Source organism: Agelaius tricolor, unplaced genomic scaffold (assembly GCF_023055355.1).
Source record: "Agelaius tricolor isolate 1412-34295 unplaced genomic scaffold, bAgeTri1.0.p SCAF_21, whole genome shotgun sequence".
In the NCBI taxonomy this organism is placed as follows: Eukaryota; Metazoa; Chordata; class Aves; order Passeriformes; family Icteridae; genus Agelaius; species Agelaius tricolor.
Window position 1 is genome coordinate 5,702,470 of NW_027269281.1, and position 16,854 is coordinate 5,719,323.

Consider the following 16,854-nt stretch of genomic DNA (forward strand, 5'->3'; position numbering starts at 1 on the left):
TTGGTGGAAGCTGATGTGAGCCTGACTGGGAATGAGTGGAAGAAACATCCTATTGTGACTGGCCCAGAGGCCCCATGTATTTTGGGCATAGACTACCTTCGAAGTGGGTATTTCAAAGACCCAAAAGGACTCAAGTGGGCATTTGGGATAGCTGCTGTAGAGACAGAGGGCATCCAGCAATTGAACACCTTGCCTGGGCTGTCTGAGAATCCATCTGCAGTAGGATGTCTGATGGGAGAAGATCAACGAGTGCCAATTGCCACCTCCATAGTGCATCGACGACAGTATAGAACTACTCGAGATGCTGTGATCCCCATCCATAAGATGATCCGAGAGCTGGAGAGCCAAGGGGTGGTCAGCAAGACCCACTCACCCTTCAACAGCCCCATTTGGCCTGTGCAAAAATCTGAAGGAGAATGGAGATTGACTGTGGACTACCGTGCATTGAATGAGGTGACTCCACCACTGAGTGCTGCTGTGCCAGACATATTAGAGCTCCAGTACGAGCTTGAGTCCAAGTCAGCGAGGTGGTACGCCACTATAGACATTGCCAATGCATTTTTCTCCATTCCTCTGGCAGCAGAATGCAGGCCTCAGTTTGCTTTCACGTGGAGGGGAGTGCAGTATACCTGGAACCGACTGCCCCAGGGGTGGAAGCACAGTCCTACCATCTGCCATGGACTGATCCAGACTGCACTAGAAAGGGGTGAGGCTCCAGAACATCTGCAATATATTGATGACATCATTGTGTGGGGGAACACAGCTGTGGAAGTGTTTGAGAAAGGAAAGGAAATCATCCAAATCCTCCTGGGAGCTGGTTTCACCATTAAAAAGAGCAAAGTAAAGGGACCAGCTCGTGAGATTCAGTTCCTGGGAGTGAAGTGGCAAGATGGACGGCGTCAGATTCCTACAGACGTCATCAACAAGATCACAGCAATGTCTCCACCCACCAATAAGAAAGAGACACAGGCTTTCCTAGGTGCCATAGGCTTTTGGAGGATGCACATTCCTGAGTATAGTCAGATCGTGAGCCCTCTTTACCTGGTCACCCGCAAGAAGAACCCTTTCCACTGGGGCCCTGAGCAGCAACAGGCCTTTGTCCAGATCAAGCAGGAGATAGCTCATGCAGTAGCTCTTGGCCCAGTTAGGACAGGACCAGATGTGAAGAACATGCTCTACTCTGCAGCCGGGAACCATGGCTTGTCCTGGAGCCTTTGGCAGAAGGTGCCTGGGGAGACTCGGGGTCGACCACTGGGATTTTGGAGTCGAGGCTACAGAGGCTCTGAGGCCAACTACACTCCCACAGAGAAGGAAATCTTGGCTGCCTATGAAGGAGTCCAAGCCGCCTCAGAGGTGATTGGTACAGAAGCGCAACTCCTCCTGGCACCACGACTACCGGTGCTGGGGTGGATGTTCAAAGGCAAGGTTCCTTCCACTCACCATGCCACCAGTGCCACATGGAGCAAGTGGATTGCTCTTATCACTCAGCGCGCCCATATAGGTAAACTGAATCGCCCTGGGATTTTGGAGGTAATTACAAATTGGCCCAAAGGTGAGAATTTTGGTGTCACAGATGAAGAACAAGAACCAGTGACACGGGCTGAAGAGGCTCCTCCATATAACCAACTGCCCCCAGAGGAAACACGCTATGCTCTTTTCACTGACGGTTCCTGTCGCATCTTAGGGATGAACCGGAAGTGGAAAGCAGCCGTATGGAGCCCCACACGACAGGTTGCACAAGCTACTGAAGGAGAAGGTGGATCAAGTCAACTTGCAGAACTCAAAGCCGTTCAACTGGCCCTGGACATTGCAGAAAGAGAGAAATGGCCAAAGCTCTACCTCTACACTGATTCATGGATGGTAGCCAATGCTCTGTGGGGATGGCTGGAGAGGTGGAAAAAGGCTAACTGGCAGCGTAGAGGAAAACCAATTTGGGCTGCTGATGAGTGGAAAGATATTGCTACCAGGGTAGGGAGGCTACCTGTGAAAGTCCGCCATGTAGATGCCCATGTCCCCAAGAGTAGAGCCAATGAGGAGCACCAAAACAATGAGCAGGTAGACCAGGCAGCAAAGATAGGGGTGTCAAAGATAGACCTAGATTGGGAACACAAGGGAGAGTTATTCCTAGCTCGATGGGCCCATGATGCCTCAGGCCATCAGGGCAGAGATGCCACCTATAAGTGGGCAAGAGACCGAGGGGTGGATTTAACCATGGACAGTATTTCACAGGTTATCCATGACTGTGAGACGTGTGCTGCCATCAAGCAGGCCAAGCGAGTGAAGCCCCTGTGGTACGGTGGGCGATGGTCCAAGTATGGGGAGGCCTGGCAGATTGACTACATCACACTGCCCCAGACACGCCAGGGCAAGCGCTACGTGCTGACCATGGTGGAAGCCACCACTGGATGGTTGGAAACCTACCCTGTGTCTCATGCTACTGCCCGGAACACCATCCTGGGCCTGGAAAACCAAATCCTGTGGAGACATGGTACCCCTGAGAGGATTGAGTCAGACAATGGGACTCATTTCAAGAACAGCCTTATCAGCACCTGGGCTAGCGAACATGGCATTGAGTGGGTGTACCATATCCCCTACCATGCACCAGTTGCAGGCAAAGTGGAGAGGTACAATGGACTACTAAAAACCCAGCTAAAAGCTTTGGGTGGGGGATCTTTCAAAAATTGGGAGCAGCATTTAGCAAAGGCCACCTGGTTAGTTAACACCCGAGGTTCCACCAACCGAGCAGGTCCTGCCCAGTCTGAGTCCCTGAATGTAATAGATGGAGATAAAGTCCCAGTGATACGTGTCAGAGGTTTGTTAGTGAAGAATGTGTGGGTCAATTCTGCCTTGAGTACAGACAAACCCATTCATGGGGTTGTCTTTGCTCAGGGACCAGGTTGCACATGGTGGATAATGCAAAGAGATGGAACAACACGATGTGTACCACAGGGAGATCTGATTGTGGGGTGAGAATGATATGCAATATCACTGTTTGTTGGATGTTACTGCCATTGCCTGTACATTAAACCATACAGACATGAGATAGAAGGAAATGTGTAAGTGTTGAAGGTCTGGGCAAGTGGGAGATGGAGAAGGAGATGTGCAAGTATCGAAGGTCTGAGCAAGTGATAGATGGAGCTTTGAGTGAGTAAGGTGAAAGGGGTGAAATCCTGCCACTCTGTAGTATAGGGCATGGATTCAGTGGTCCAGTGTGGGGATGTGATGAGGACATAATGGGTGTTGCTTGTAAATTGTGGGGGAGCAGATGGAAATTTTGTATGAATAAATGCATGATGTGTGGTAGTATGTTGATGATATGGGGATAAGGGGTGGAATGTCCTAGGGTGACGTTATGATGCTTGTATCCCCATTCATGTGTTCTGTTAATGTTGGATATTATGTTCTGTACCTTTAAGACCGGCTCTGAAGTGGGAAAGTTTTGTTTTGGTTTTCTTATCAGCCTGGCGGGACACAGAGACTGCAGCTTTTGCTTTTGCTTTTTGCTTTTGCTCTCTCGCTCTTGCTCGCTTTGCTTCTGCTTGCTTTTGCTCTTTAGCTAATTCAGTTAAACTGTCCAATTTCTTCCTGGACGGTTTCTCCTTTCCTTTTTCTGATCACTTCGAACCTGCTCCGGACTGGGACCTGAGAAACACCAAGATCCTGCACCTTCTGGCCTGCAGCAGCAGCCCCAGCGCCGGAGGGACTGAGACCAGAGTGACCACCCCCAGAGAGACTTTCTGAATTTGTCATCTTTTTTCAGAGTGGTGCCATCCGGTATTGTTCATTTTGTGTGCTGGGGGGTGCTGTGCTTGTTAAATAAACAGGTTCTTTCCACTCCTCTCCGAGAAATCCTTCCCGAACCGGCTGGGGGGAGGGGCTGTGTGGGTTTGCTCACTGGAGGAGCCCTAATTTGGAAATTCTCCTCCAAATTTGCCCTAAACCTGGACACATGTGTACCTCTGGGAACTCCAGATCCCCTTTTATCTCCCTCTCAAATACATATGCATGCAATTTCACAATAGGTTCATGCATATTCATTCCACTGATTTTTCATGACACTTGCTGCAAATTCTTCTTTATCAGAAAGAACTCCTGGGTCAGGTTGCCCTGCTCTGTCTGCCCCCCTCCTCCCCCCTTATCTCTTGTCCTTTGGCTGAAGCAGTCCCTCCAAGCACAGGCCCTTTACAAGAACAGGCAGTCAGACAAAACAGCAAGCTACGGACTTAAACATATACATTTCACCTAAATCAAAATGGATTTCTACTCTGGAAAATTTCCACTCTGCCTCATTCCCCCCTTTCCTAAAAGGAATAAGTAAATTCTTTTACTTCATGCAAATTCCTATGATAATAAGCGTGCCTTAGTGTAGCAGACTCCATAGAATTGGCTAAGGTTCCATGGAGGGCTGAGACTTAACAGTAGAAATTGCTGAGTCATGATGAGATAGCAAAAAAAGCTCCTGTCTTCCGCCTCTCGGACCCTAGCTTATCTCTGTAACCCCATAGGTCACTTTGCCCTAACCCCTACTATTGGACAAGTTTGGATCCCTCTGTACCCTATAAAAAGGGGCTGTTTTAGTCCATTTGGGAGAAGAAGAGCCGTCGCTGGAACCCTTCACAGACCCCTCAATAAAACCATCGCTGTGGAACAACCAGCACCTCTCCTTCTCCTCTCTTGTCTGCTTCTCCCTCTAGCCCACAGGCGCCTTAGCAAGCAAAGAGCTGGAATCCTAAGAGAGCTGATAATCACTAAAGAGATGAAATCCACTAAGCTTGCTTAAGGTAGCCACAGCTACGAGCGGCCTGGGTATTCGGACACTCTGTCCCCAAGAGGGACTGAGCTATCCAGTCAGTACTGCCTTGCTTGGGGGCAAAGCCCGCTCTATGGGCAGAGGGGCCATACCTTAGTGCTTTACTATGTACGTTTGATAAGGAGGTTAACACAGCTAACTCACTGTAGTATTCTCCAATTCCAAATTAGCAATATAAAGGATAACCCTAAACTTACTCCAGCTTATATGAACAAAACTACAATGGGATGACAACTTATTAAAGATTCCATTTGCAGTTGGAGACTACCCAAAGATTACATCCCACCAGTGAAGATCTGCATTTTGTTTAACTCTTGTAGAATTCTGGTTATTTCTTTTGTATCATGTTGGACAGTTATTAAGGTTTTCTCTCTGCTTTCTTGGATATTCTTCAAGATCTCCAGTAGGTCTTGGTGTTTAATTAATTGTTTTACTAATGTAAGGTCCATCCCAATAGGAGTAGGTGATAGTCTGTGATATATTGTGTAATTGGTTTTAATCAACCGGTGGGATGTCACTGGGGCCAAGTACAAAAAATCACACCCCATAATCTTAAGAAAATTACAAATACAAAAATTAGAATGATTTCTGCTAGACAAAATAACATTGTTGTTATCAGTTTTTACAGCAGCACGAGTGGTTCTCAGGCACACACAACCTTTACCAGTATATATGACCACAGTTTTCTGATCAGTGACTGGATGAATTTCGAAGTGGCAAATACTCTGTTCGGTGTCTAGACACACATCCTGGGCATTAATAGCATTGCTTTCACAAATGAATCCCATCTGTTCTCTAGTAATGAAGGATTCTGAGTTTACTGTTCGCCACTTTTCATTCACCTTTCATGCCCACACCCTATGTTCTGAAGGGTAGAGCACTGTTTTTTCATTATTTAATCCTAGTGCAATGATGGGGTGGATAACGTAAACAGTGGCATTACGTATGGTAAGCACAAAGGCAGTGGCCACATTAGAAGCAGGTTCATAGGTGAAATTTACCATATCCCACCAGGGTTGAAACTTCCTTTCAAAATTATCCCAGATAACCTTCTGAATTTCAGCTGGAAAATTACCTTCACCCCCTTCCCATATGTTCAGAGCTGTTGTTGCCTGCATCTATAACTGTGTTTGTATACAACTGAAAGCTAAAGACACATTATCTTGAGCTGTACTAAGTGCTTCTACTATTAACTTGTGGTCTTGGTCCCTGGCCTTTTCCCACTTTGGCAGGACTTTTGAAATCTGCCACTGGCTAGTTCCTAATGCCAATAGAGATGACTGTAAAGGCTGTTTCAATTTCGTTAGGCCACCTGCTGCATTGGCTAGCTTATTCATCAGTATTTCTGAATCAATTCCATTTAAAACTCCCAATCCTGTCCCTAATATCCCAGTTAGATCCTTTCTTAGTGTCCTGGTTTAGGGCAAATTTGGTAGAGAATTTCCAAAGGAGGGCCCCTCCAGAAAGCAAACCCACCCCCCCACCCCCCCAACCGGTTTGGGAAGAATTCCTCGGAGACAAGTGGAAAGAACTTGTTTATTTAACAGGCACAGCACCCCCCAGCACACAGAATGAACAATAATAGATGACACCACTCTGAAAAAGATGACAAATTCAGAAAGTCTCTCTTGGGGGTGGTCGCTCTGTTATCAGTCCCTCCGGTGCTGGGGCAGCTGCTGCAGGCCACAAGGTGAAAACTCTCGGTGTTTCCCAGGTCCCAGTCCAGAGCAGGTTTGAAATGGTTGGAAAAAGGAAAGGAGAAACAGTCCAGGAAGAAATTGGGACAGTTTAGCTAAACTAGCTAATGAGCAAAAGCAAGCAGAAGCGAAGCAAGCAAGAGCGAGAGAGAGCAAAGCAAAAAGCAAAAGCAGAAAAAGCAAAAGCTGCAGTCTCTGTGTCCCGCCAGGCTGATAAGAAAACCAAAACAAAACTTTCCCTCTTCAGAGCCAGTCTTAAAGGTACAGAACATAATATCCAACATTAACAGAACACATGAATGGGGATACAAGCATCATAACGTCACCCTAGGACACTTAGGATTCTTTCTTTCATAGGGGCCGATTTCATACACTTCAGGTTCAAGTTTGGGTTGAGTCTGAACTATTTGAGTACTAGTGTGGGTTGTATAAGGTCCTGCTGTTGTAAAAAGTGCAGTGTCAATTTTAAATTTAAATGAGAACCTGATAGCATCTCGAGCCCAAAGGCAAGTCACTTCTACAGGCTGTATCAAGGTGAAATTACACCAACAGTCTGATTCACTTAGGCTATCACAAGCTTCCTGGTGCCCGTATACGGGAGAGGTTGAGACACTAATTGCATCTGGTCTCTCATAAGCCATCCCATTGACCACCCTGCACCCTACTTTGATTTCTTCTCCTCGGATCCCATGAAGTGTCCACAGTTCCCGTTCCTGCCATTCCTGCTCCTCATATACCTGATCCTCGTGAATTACTACAGCGGATAGGTTTAAATTTTTATCTCAGAAAGTTCTCCCATGGATCCAGTATACTGATTAAAAGCCTGGGACCAAGGCCATTCAGCATCGCTTTGGATAGAGGTACACTGTAGTTCTAAGACTTCAGTTATATATGAAACAATTCTGTAAGTGAATGTATGAACTACCCCTGACTGAAATATACTCATACTCATTTTGCCGGAGTAAGTTTTAATCTCAGTTCATTGTCTCCTGATGTCACTCTCCAAGGGGCTTCTGGGGCCTTCTTCACTCGAGAGTGATGGATCCAGGCATTCTGCTCCTTGATCTTGATTGCGGTGAAGGTGGTGAGAAGCACCTGGAAAGGTGACTCCCACTGTGGTTCCAAAGTCTTCTCTGTAAGAGACTTAAAGTATACATAATCTCTAACCTGTATGTTATGTACTGGCCCATCTAGCTCCCTGCTCCGAGTTCCAGCCACGTGTTTCTCAATTTCTCTGAGCTGTTTGCCTAAAGCGACCATGTAGGTGGCCAATGTTACCTCCCCAGTGTGGGTGGACATTCCCTTTTGTATTCCATATTGTCTTCCATATAGCATTTCAAAAGGACTCAGCTTTTCTTTAGCCCAAGGTTTAGTTCGAATTCACAGTAGTGCCAGTGGAAGAGCTTGGGGCCAGTGTAGATTAACTTCCTGCCCAAGTCTTACAATCTGCTGCTTAATCAAATGATTCATTTTCTCTACCTGGCCACTTGATTGGGGGTGGTATGGAGTATGAAGTTCCCAAACTATGCCTAGGTGGCTACTAATCTGTTGCATTATTTTGGAAAAGAAATGTGATCCTCTATCTGAGGGTATTGTGGCTGGAACTCTGAAGCACGGTATTATTACTTGTAATAATACCCTGGTCACCTCTCGAGCTTTGACAGTTCTCGTGGGGAATGCTTCTGGCCACGCTGAAAATGTATCTGTCAATATCAATAAATACCGATACCCCCCTTTCCTTGGGAGTTCTGAAAAGTCAATTTGCCACTGCTGTCCAGGCCCATGGCCTCTCCCAATCTGACTGAGTTTCGGCCAGGGGACATTTTTGGGGTTAGTCTGGAGGCAAAGATCACACTGTCTGGTCACTTGAGTAATAGTGGCATATAAATTCCTAGCAACGATTCTTTCAATCAAGTAGGTGTATAGGGCATATATAATATTATCCCCGATGTTTCCGGGTGTGGGGTGCCTGGCTTCGTCTGACCCTTGCTGCTGGACCAAAGACTGCAGCTGTGGTGTTTTCACCGCAGAGATACCTTTGGCCGGCTGGGTGCTGCAGCTGGGCACTCGGAACAAATCCAGGCAAAGTAGGAACTCAGTTTACCTTTGGTGGAAAAGGTTCAGGCGACAGTGAAGAGAAAAGGAGCGGGTTCTATCGTAGAGTCTTAATCCAGAGTTTTATTTCAGCATGGTAGACTTCTGAATGTGGTAACAGCTCACCGATAGACGATCGGCCGCATGGTCTCGTGTCCTTTTAAGCCCCGGACACAGGGGGAGGGGAAGGGACAGGTGAGGGGAGGTGTGAGGAGGGGAAGGGTCAAGGGAGATAGACGCTAGGACAGGCCAATGAACCCAGACCAGAGGAGCATCTGCCAACCACACGACGCCCTGCTGGAATGTTAAGATTGATGGACAGCTCTTAGGCAGGAGGGCAAAAGGGGGAGGGGGAGAGGTTGGCACACCTGAGGGGGTTGGGATAGGTGAAACAGGAAATCACACTGCAACAAGGGCATCTATTCCCCAGTGTGCTTTCTGGTGTTCTTCCCTTACTAGTGACCACAATAAATGGGGATGGATTACCAGCTTCTTTTTAATGGTAGCCCACCCTACTTGGTTATACGTCCCTCTTTAATCTTTAATTAATTTTCTATCTCTCTTATTATATTCTGGCTTACCTTCAAGGGAAATTTGTCCATCTGGAATTAGGGCTCCTTCAGTAGTTACCTCACCTTTTGCTGCTTCCTTTGCCTCTCTATCTGCCAGCTTGTTTCCTTGTTCCAATTCTGAGCTCACTCTTTGGTGTGCCTTAATATGCATAACTGCTACCTTTTCAGGCAGCTGAACTGCTTCCAGCAGCTGGATTATCTCTTGTGCATGTTTGATGTTCTTTCCCTGTGAGGTCAGCAGTCCCCTCTCTTTCCAGATGGCTCGATGTGCATGCACGACTCCGAATGCATACCTCGAGTCTGTATAGATGTTTATTGTCTTTCCTTTTGCCATTTCTAAGGCATGGGTCAGGGCACATATCTCGGCTTTCTGCGCAGAGGTGCCTGTTGGTAAGGGTCCGGATTCTATTACCTCTCTGCAGGTGGTCAATGCATACCCAGCATGTCGCTTTCCATTGGCAACATAGCTACTCCTGTCAGTGAACCAGGTCACTGCAACATCCAAAGGAGTGTCCTTTAAGTCTGGGTGGCTGGAGTAGGTAGCTTCAATGGTCTCCAGGCAATCATGGCATACGGCTTCTCTTTGATTTCCACTGAGAAAGGAAGCTGGGTTGACAGTATTAGTCACCACTATCTCTACATCATCTTGCTCTACCATGATGGCCTGGTATTTCAGAAACCTCTGTGGTGAAAGCCAGTGGCCACCCTTGACTTCCAGTACTGCAGACACTGTATGGAACACTAGCACAGTCATTTTTTGTCCCAGGGTAAACTTGCGTGCCTCTTGAATATTCAGCACAACTGCTACTACAGCTCTGAGGCAACCTGGCCATCCTTTGGCTGTTGCATCTAGTTGCTAAGAGAAGTAAGAAACTGCCCTCTGGTATGGACCCAAGACCTGAGCCAGTATTCCCAGGGCAATTCCCTGTCTTTCATGGGAAAATAGAAAGAATGGTTTACTTACATCTGAAAGTCCCAAAGCTGGAGCTGACATGAGGGCACTCGTTAGCTGGTGAAAGGCCCGTGTAGCTTCCTTTGACCACTGGAGATCTCTGTTTCCATTGGTAATAAGAGCATAGAGGGGTCTGACGAGCAGTCCATAATTATAAACCCACAGCCAGCACCACCCTGCCATGCCTAAGAAGGTTCAGAGTTCTTTTACTGTCTGGGGTTTCGGGGTTTGGCATATGGCTTCCTTGCGAGCCTGCCCTAAAGTCCGACCCAGCACTCACCTCGTACCCCAGGTAGATTACTTTCTGTTTCACTACCTGTGCCTTTTTCTTTGGTACTCTGTATCCTTGGAGTCCTAGGAAATTCAAAAGGCTTACCGTCCAGGCCACACATGCTTCCCTTGTCCAAGTGGCTACTAGAAGATCATCCACGTACTGCAACAGCCTCCCTTCTTCCTGTGGAGCTTCCCAGGACTCCAGATCTTTTGCAAGTTGCTCCCCAAACAGAGTAGGGGAATTTTTTAAGCCTTGAAGCAACCTCGACGATGTGAGCTGGGTTTTGCTCCCGCTTTTAGGGCTTTCCCATTCAAATGCAAAATTTTTCTGGCTGGATTCGTGGATAGGGAGGCAAAAGAAGGCATCTTTTAGGTCTAAAACAGTAAACCATGTTAGCTCAGGTGTTAGACAAGTTAATAAATTATATGGATTGGCTACCACTGGATACAAATCTTCTCTTACTTTATTGACAGCCCTCAAGTCCTGTACTATCCGGTAGGACCCATCAGGTTTCCAAACAGGTAAAATGGGAGTACTGAAATCAGACTGGCATTCTTTCAGTAACCCTAACTGCAGAAAATTTTCAATTATTGGGCTGATTCCTTCCCTGTCTTCTTTCTTTAGGGGGTACTGCTTAATTCTCACTGGTTGTGTCCCTTCCTTGAGCTTAATTACTATGGGGGAGGCATTTTTCACCCTCCCTGGTACATCAGAGGCCCATACCCTGGGAAATACTTGACTTAGTATTTCTTCATCAATTTCCTCCTCGATTTCAATAGCTGTTAAGGTTAAACTTAATACCTCTATGTACTTTTGATCGTTCACCTCCAGAGTAACCTCTCCATTTTTGTTAGTAATGGTTGCTTGTAACTGCCCCAATAAATCTCTGCCTAAAAGTGCCTTTGGTGAATTGGGCATGTCCAAAATTCATTAATACCCCATTGTTTTCCCAATTTATACCTCAAAGGTTTGCAAAAATATGCCCTTTCAGACTAGCCAGTTGCTCCCTGCACTACAACATAATCATTTTCCACAGGTACTAAAGCTTTATTTAAAACTGAATATGTGGCCCCTGTATCAACCAAAAATCCCACCCTTTTCCCTTCTTCCCCCAGCCTCATTGTTATAACCAGTGCATCCGCTGGGGCAGAATCCCCTGGTCCTCCTCAGTTGTTGTGCAGCCACTTGTTGGTCACCTCGTCTCCGTTCTGGGCATTGATCTTTCCAGTGACTGGTTCTTTTGCAGATTGCACACTGGTTTCTGCCCAGCCGAGGTGGTCCTTGTCTGGGTGGTCCCTGGTTGCATTTTCTTTGCCTTTCCTCCTGTACCACTGCCACTAACTTTTTCATTCCTTGTTTATATCTTTCTTCCTGGTTACTAAATACCCTCCAGGCCTCCTCTAGCAAGACTTCAAGATTTCTCCCTTCCGGTCCCCGAATTTTCTGAAGTTTACATCTATTATCTCCAGCAGACTGCCCCAAAAATGAATTAACTAGTTGATTCATCCCTATCTCAGACCCCAGATCCAATGATGTATGACGACGCATAGCATCCCTTAAACGCTCTAGAAACTCAGATGGAGTCTCAGAAGGCCCCTGCTTAAAGGAATATAAGGCAGACCAATTTATGGTTTTTGGAATAGCTCTTTCCACCCCTGTTGCTATCCACTCTTGATAATCTGCTAATTTCTTTACCTCTGCTGATACATTAGGATCCCATCCTGGGTCTTGGAGGGGGAAATATTCTTTTACATCTAGCTGCTTGCTCTTGCAGTGATCCTCTGCCAAAGTCCCTGGTGTCTTTCAGATCAGCTGTTTTTCCGTTTCAGTGAAAGCATCCAGTAGTAACAGGATGTCAGCCCAATCTGGATTGTGTTGCTTGATAACATATCGTAGATGTTTGGCAGTAAGTATCGGATTGATACGATAATTCCTAGCAATCCTTTCCCATGCCTCTAAATCAAGAGTGGTAAATGGCACTTTAATCATTAATCTCCCTCCTTCTGGTCCCACTGCCTCTTGCAGAGGGGCCTGTAACACTGCTTGCCTCCTAGTTCCGGGTACCTTTTTCTGGGCAGCATAAGCCCGAAAAAGGACCCCTGCTAACAAAGGATTAACCCTTAAGAACTGTTGCATATTCATACACTTCATACATGATGCATAAATTCCATTCAAATACAGGATTCTGTCTGGTCATTGTCAACTTCTTCCTTCTAATCCCAACACCCAACAGCGCCTTCAAGGCGGGAAGAAGTTCATTTCTTCTGATAAGAAGGCAATAAATTCTTTTCCTTGAAAGATTTAGGTGTCCTCTGGCTGTTGTCTGGTGCGAGTGCCTCATTCCTTTCTTAAAAAAAAAATCCACTAACATAGTTCTTATTTTAACTACCAAAGTTACCTTCTAATTGCAAAATGACATTTATTATTAAAATGTCAATACAGCACTACTAATCAATACATCAAAATACAGATGGTAAATATCTGCGTAGAGCCATATAATAGGCACTTTTCACAGGTTCTGAATCAGCTTGATCAGGAAACTTTAATTTACACTTGGGGCATATGCCCTGACACTTATTAGAACAGCAATACCAGCGTCTCTCACAAACTCCGCACTGCAATAATACCCACGCAGCGTGCCAGCCTCTTGATGCACCAAAGGCTCTCAGGAATTGCCTGCAGAGGCAGGCTATTCCATTTATTACAGGGAACTCTAAATCCTCTACGGCAGGTTGTTCCCAGTCCAGACTTACTATAGTACCAGCTGAAGTCCGATAAAGCCCCTCTAAATGAACTCGTTCGTCTCCTCTATCTATCCAATAATTCACAGGATTCACAAACTCCCGGGGGTCGAGTCCAAACCACTGGGGCAGAGGAACCCCTTGAATTCATCTAGCCACGGTAAAAGCGTGCACAATCTACACCACAATTCACCACCTTTACTCAATGAACGTCCTCACCCACGCTTCTCCACTACTTGCTCTACTTCTCTGCTGGGCGCTCCCTGCCCCCACAGCCTGCCCTGGCCGGTGCCTCGGGCCTCACTCGGCTGCTTCAGTCGCGGGTAGAAACCCCCCGCACTGTAGATATACTCTCTTTTGTACGCCACGCACTCGCATAATTACAAACACACTAACATTAACCACACAATGGATTAACTATACAACGATACAATGTCCGGACACCACACATACACACGCACGCACGCACGCACACACACACACACACACACACACACACACACGAGTCCACTTGAACCCACCCTCAGGGTCACTAGCGGCCGCTCTATTGGTCAGTGATCTCTCCCAGTCACTCTATGAACCGGGCTGCTGCTGCCTGCAGGCACAGGCTGAGCACTCAGACGTCTCTGAGTGACTTATTCAGCCGTCCTATCTCTCTTTTCCCCCGGGGGCCCCTCAATACATACCATATCCTCCGCACACCAGGAGGTCCTTGTCTGTCTCTGCAGGAAGCAAGCCGAGAGGAGCGGAGCTCCTGGATCCCGGGGCACGCCTAGGAGTCCGTCTGTTCTCCCCTGCCTCTGTGGGGACAGAGACGGTTCCTCCTGCCTGGCTTCACCAGAATGTTTTGTGGAGATAAACAAAACTCCACAACTTTGTGAAAGTTGTAAAGCCGGTATGTTTATTACAGCGCTGGATGCATGTGGAGATTACTCTCCTTAAAAGACATGCGTACCTCTGAGAACTTCAGGTCCCTTTTTATCCCCCTCTCAAATACATATGCATACAATTTCAGAATAGGTTCATACATATTCATTTTTTACGAATTTCGCGTGACATTTGCCGCTAGTTTTTCTTTATCAGAAAGAATTCCTAGGTCAGGTTGACCTGCTCTCAGAGCAGTTTCTCTGTCTCTCTTTATCACCCTCTGTCTCCCTCCCCCCCCCCCCCCCCCCCCCATCCTTATCTCTGTCCTTCACTGAAGCAGTTTCTCTGAGCCTAGGCTTTTGCAGTCAGGCTAAATAGCTATGTTTTCTAACCACAGACTCAAAGATGTACATTTCACCTAAATCAAAATGGATTTCTACTCTGGAGAATTTCTACTCTGTCTCACTCCATGTCTGCTCAGCCCCACGCTGGTGGGTCGTGGAGAAGCCCCTGCACAATCAGGAGCTCCCGACTCTCAGCGGTCTCCACGCAGACCGCGTCCCGCAGCACCGCCGCTGGGCTAGCGACTTCTGTGGTCCACAAGGTCCTCACACAACTGAGCCCGCCCCCAGCCCTCCGCAGCGCTACGTGCGAAGCACCCCACGTGCCCCACTGCACCCAGCAGTGGCTTCTCGCCGCCTGCGGCCCCTTCCACCTACGGCTCTGCACCTCCAAATCTCCCGGTCCACGAGTGCAGCCCCCACTGCTAGCAGCCCACACTGGCAAACCAGCAGCTGTGGGCTCCAGGGCCTCTGACTGCCGAGGTCACCCCCGTTGGGTCAGCACTGCTGAAAGCCATTGCTCTGGGCGCGCTTTGCATAACAGAGACAGCCCTTGATCTCCGGCAGCGGCAGCGGTGAGCACAAACTACGCTCTGCATGCCTCAAACTGCTGCCCCAGAGGCAGTCCCTGCCACTGGTAGCCTCCTTATTGCCAGCGGCCCTCCGCCGCCTCTGGGAAACCCCACGCATGCGGCTCTCCCATCCCGAGCGGCGGCGCAAGCCCCACAGAGCTAGGCACTCTTCCACCAGGCTAGCCCCACTGGGGTCCACTGCCTAGTGTCTCTAAACCACTGCAGGCAGACGCACGCGCAGGCCCTGCGGTCCTTCAGCCCAAGAAGCCTCCTAGCACTGAGCCAGCGCCGAACACCCCCGCCTCCATGCCCAGCGGTCCTCATTCACTGCCACTAGCTTGCCTCTCTTGAGCTTCGGCTGGTAAGCTCTGGAAGTTGTGCTGACCGCGCACCAGAAGCTTACTGCACTGGGCGTGCCACTGCTCCACATGGTGCAGGGATGCGGCCGTTCCCCCTCCTGCCGCACTGGCAGGCTGAGGAGATCACCACAACTACTCGCCTCAATAGGAGTGCCGTTTCTACTGAATGGCGACTTTCGCCATTACTCTAACTCTGTGGCTCTCAACCTAGCATCTTCCGGGTGCTCTTGAGCCCTTATAAATCCTTCAATCTCACACGTCCCATTGGCCATGGGGAGGATCCCCGCTTTCCTCTTCACTACGTGTCCCGCCATTTCCTCCTAGCATCCAATATCCTAAAACTTCAGTGGAGCAGGACCAGTCTAGTATTGTAATGGCGTGAAGTTCACTTTCCTTTACCGGAATTACAGAGTAATTATCTGGCCAAAAATAGTTATGAGGATCTTCTAGGTTTCATGTATACCTCAAGCACACTCCCAGAACTACCACACTCTCACACACACGCAAATACTCACAATCCTCTGGATTTGCAGTTTCCTTCCCTCTCTTCCTTTTCGTTATTTAGTCCTCTGCTGTTCCTGGGGGGGAATACCGGCACTCACAAGTGGTCGCAGGAGAACTCAACTGAGCTGCCAAAAATGTGGCAGGGCATGCCTTTCTCATTCGAAATCTCCGACAGCCATGGAGAGGAAGTTTTTTACCCTGGCTTACGAGCCCCCATTGTGAGAAACAATTGTTCACTTTAAAAGTTTTAAAAGGTTTATTTAACCTTAATAAAAACTACAACAAAAGGACTAAATAAGGTGTGGAATGTCCTGGGTTGACTATATGATGCTTTTATCCCCAATAGTCTGCTCTGTTTATACTGAATAATAAGTTTTGCACCTTTAAGACTTGTTCCAGAGAGTGAAGGGGGGAGAGAAGAAGCGCACAGATTGTTTTCAGGCACTGCACTCACTCCTCCACATTCCTGCTCCTGGACCATTGTTGTCTGTGGATGGACAGACAGCAGGACAGAGCTCTCCTTTGTTTTAGTTAGTTTTAGCTAGCTGAGGCAAAGAAGTTCCCTGGACTGTGGGGTTTTTTTCCCTTTTCTTTGGACCTGTTTAAACCTGCTCTGGACTGAACACCCAGAAGAGCACCGGCAGCTCACACCTGTAGCCCACCAGGCCAGGCCTGGGCTGCGACATTTCCAGCACCGGAAGGACTGATAAGAGACTGAGTGAGCCAAGCTGCAACCCAGGGAAGGGACTTTTCTGAGTTTGTCATCTCTTTTAGATCAGCAAGAGGTTTTATTGTTTAATATTGTGTAGGTTTTATTGTTTAATGTAATATATGTTGGGAAATAATTCATTCTATAAAAGAATGTATTTTATAAAGATTGTGAAATCCAAATGAGTCTCTGACCACAAGCACCCCGAGAGGTAGACGTCTATTCAAATTCCAAGATTCCTGGAGGCGGCAGGAGAACAATCGACAGTTAACTTATGAATAGATGTACCCAGTGCGATGATCACCGCACCTAAGAGCAATCATCGCCCTGTTGATAACATCAATCAAGATAGCTGAAGTTAC

The 16,854-nt window shown here is 47.5% G+C and overlaps 1 protein-coding gene across 1 annotated transcript; it reads right to left on the reverse strand.

The window, feature by feature from the left end:
- Positions 1–6,332: 6,332 nt before the first annotated feature.
- On the reverse strand, positions 6,333–14,170 carry LOC139598937 (uncharacterized). Its single transcript, XM_071445867.1, has 6 exons — positions 14,096–14,170; positions 13,827–13,912; positions 10,502–10,730; positions 10,138–10,225; positions 9,183–9,779; positions 6,333–7,650 (listed from the first exon to the last, which is right to left on the reverse strand). Exons 1-6 carry the CDS (start codon positions 14,168–14,170, stop codon positions 7,487–7,489), a joined length of 1,239 nt encoding a protein of 412 aa, XP_071301968.1. The 3' UTR covers positions 6,333–7,486.
- Positions 14,171–16,854: the final 2,684 nt, after the last annotated feature.

Bases quoted from the DNA above. Each gene is read 5' to 3' on its own strand.
- LOC139598937 (XM_071445867.1), bottom strand. From the start codon at position 14,170: ATGTATGAACCTATTCTGAAATTGTATGCATATGTATTTGAGAGGGGG. The intron at 10,226-10,501 runs GTAAGCCTTTTG...CAATGGAAACAG, and splicing joins AAGCATGTGTGGCCTGGACG to AGATCTCCAGTGGTCAAAGG. The intron at 7,651-9,182 runs GTAAGCCAGAAT...GTATACTTTAAG, and splicing joins TGGACAAATTTCCCTTGAAG to TCTCTTACAGAGAAGACTTT.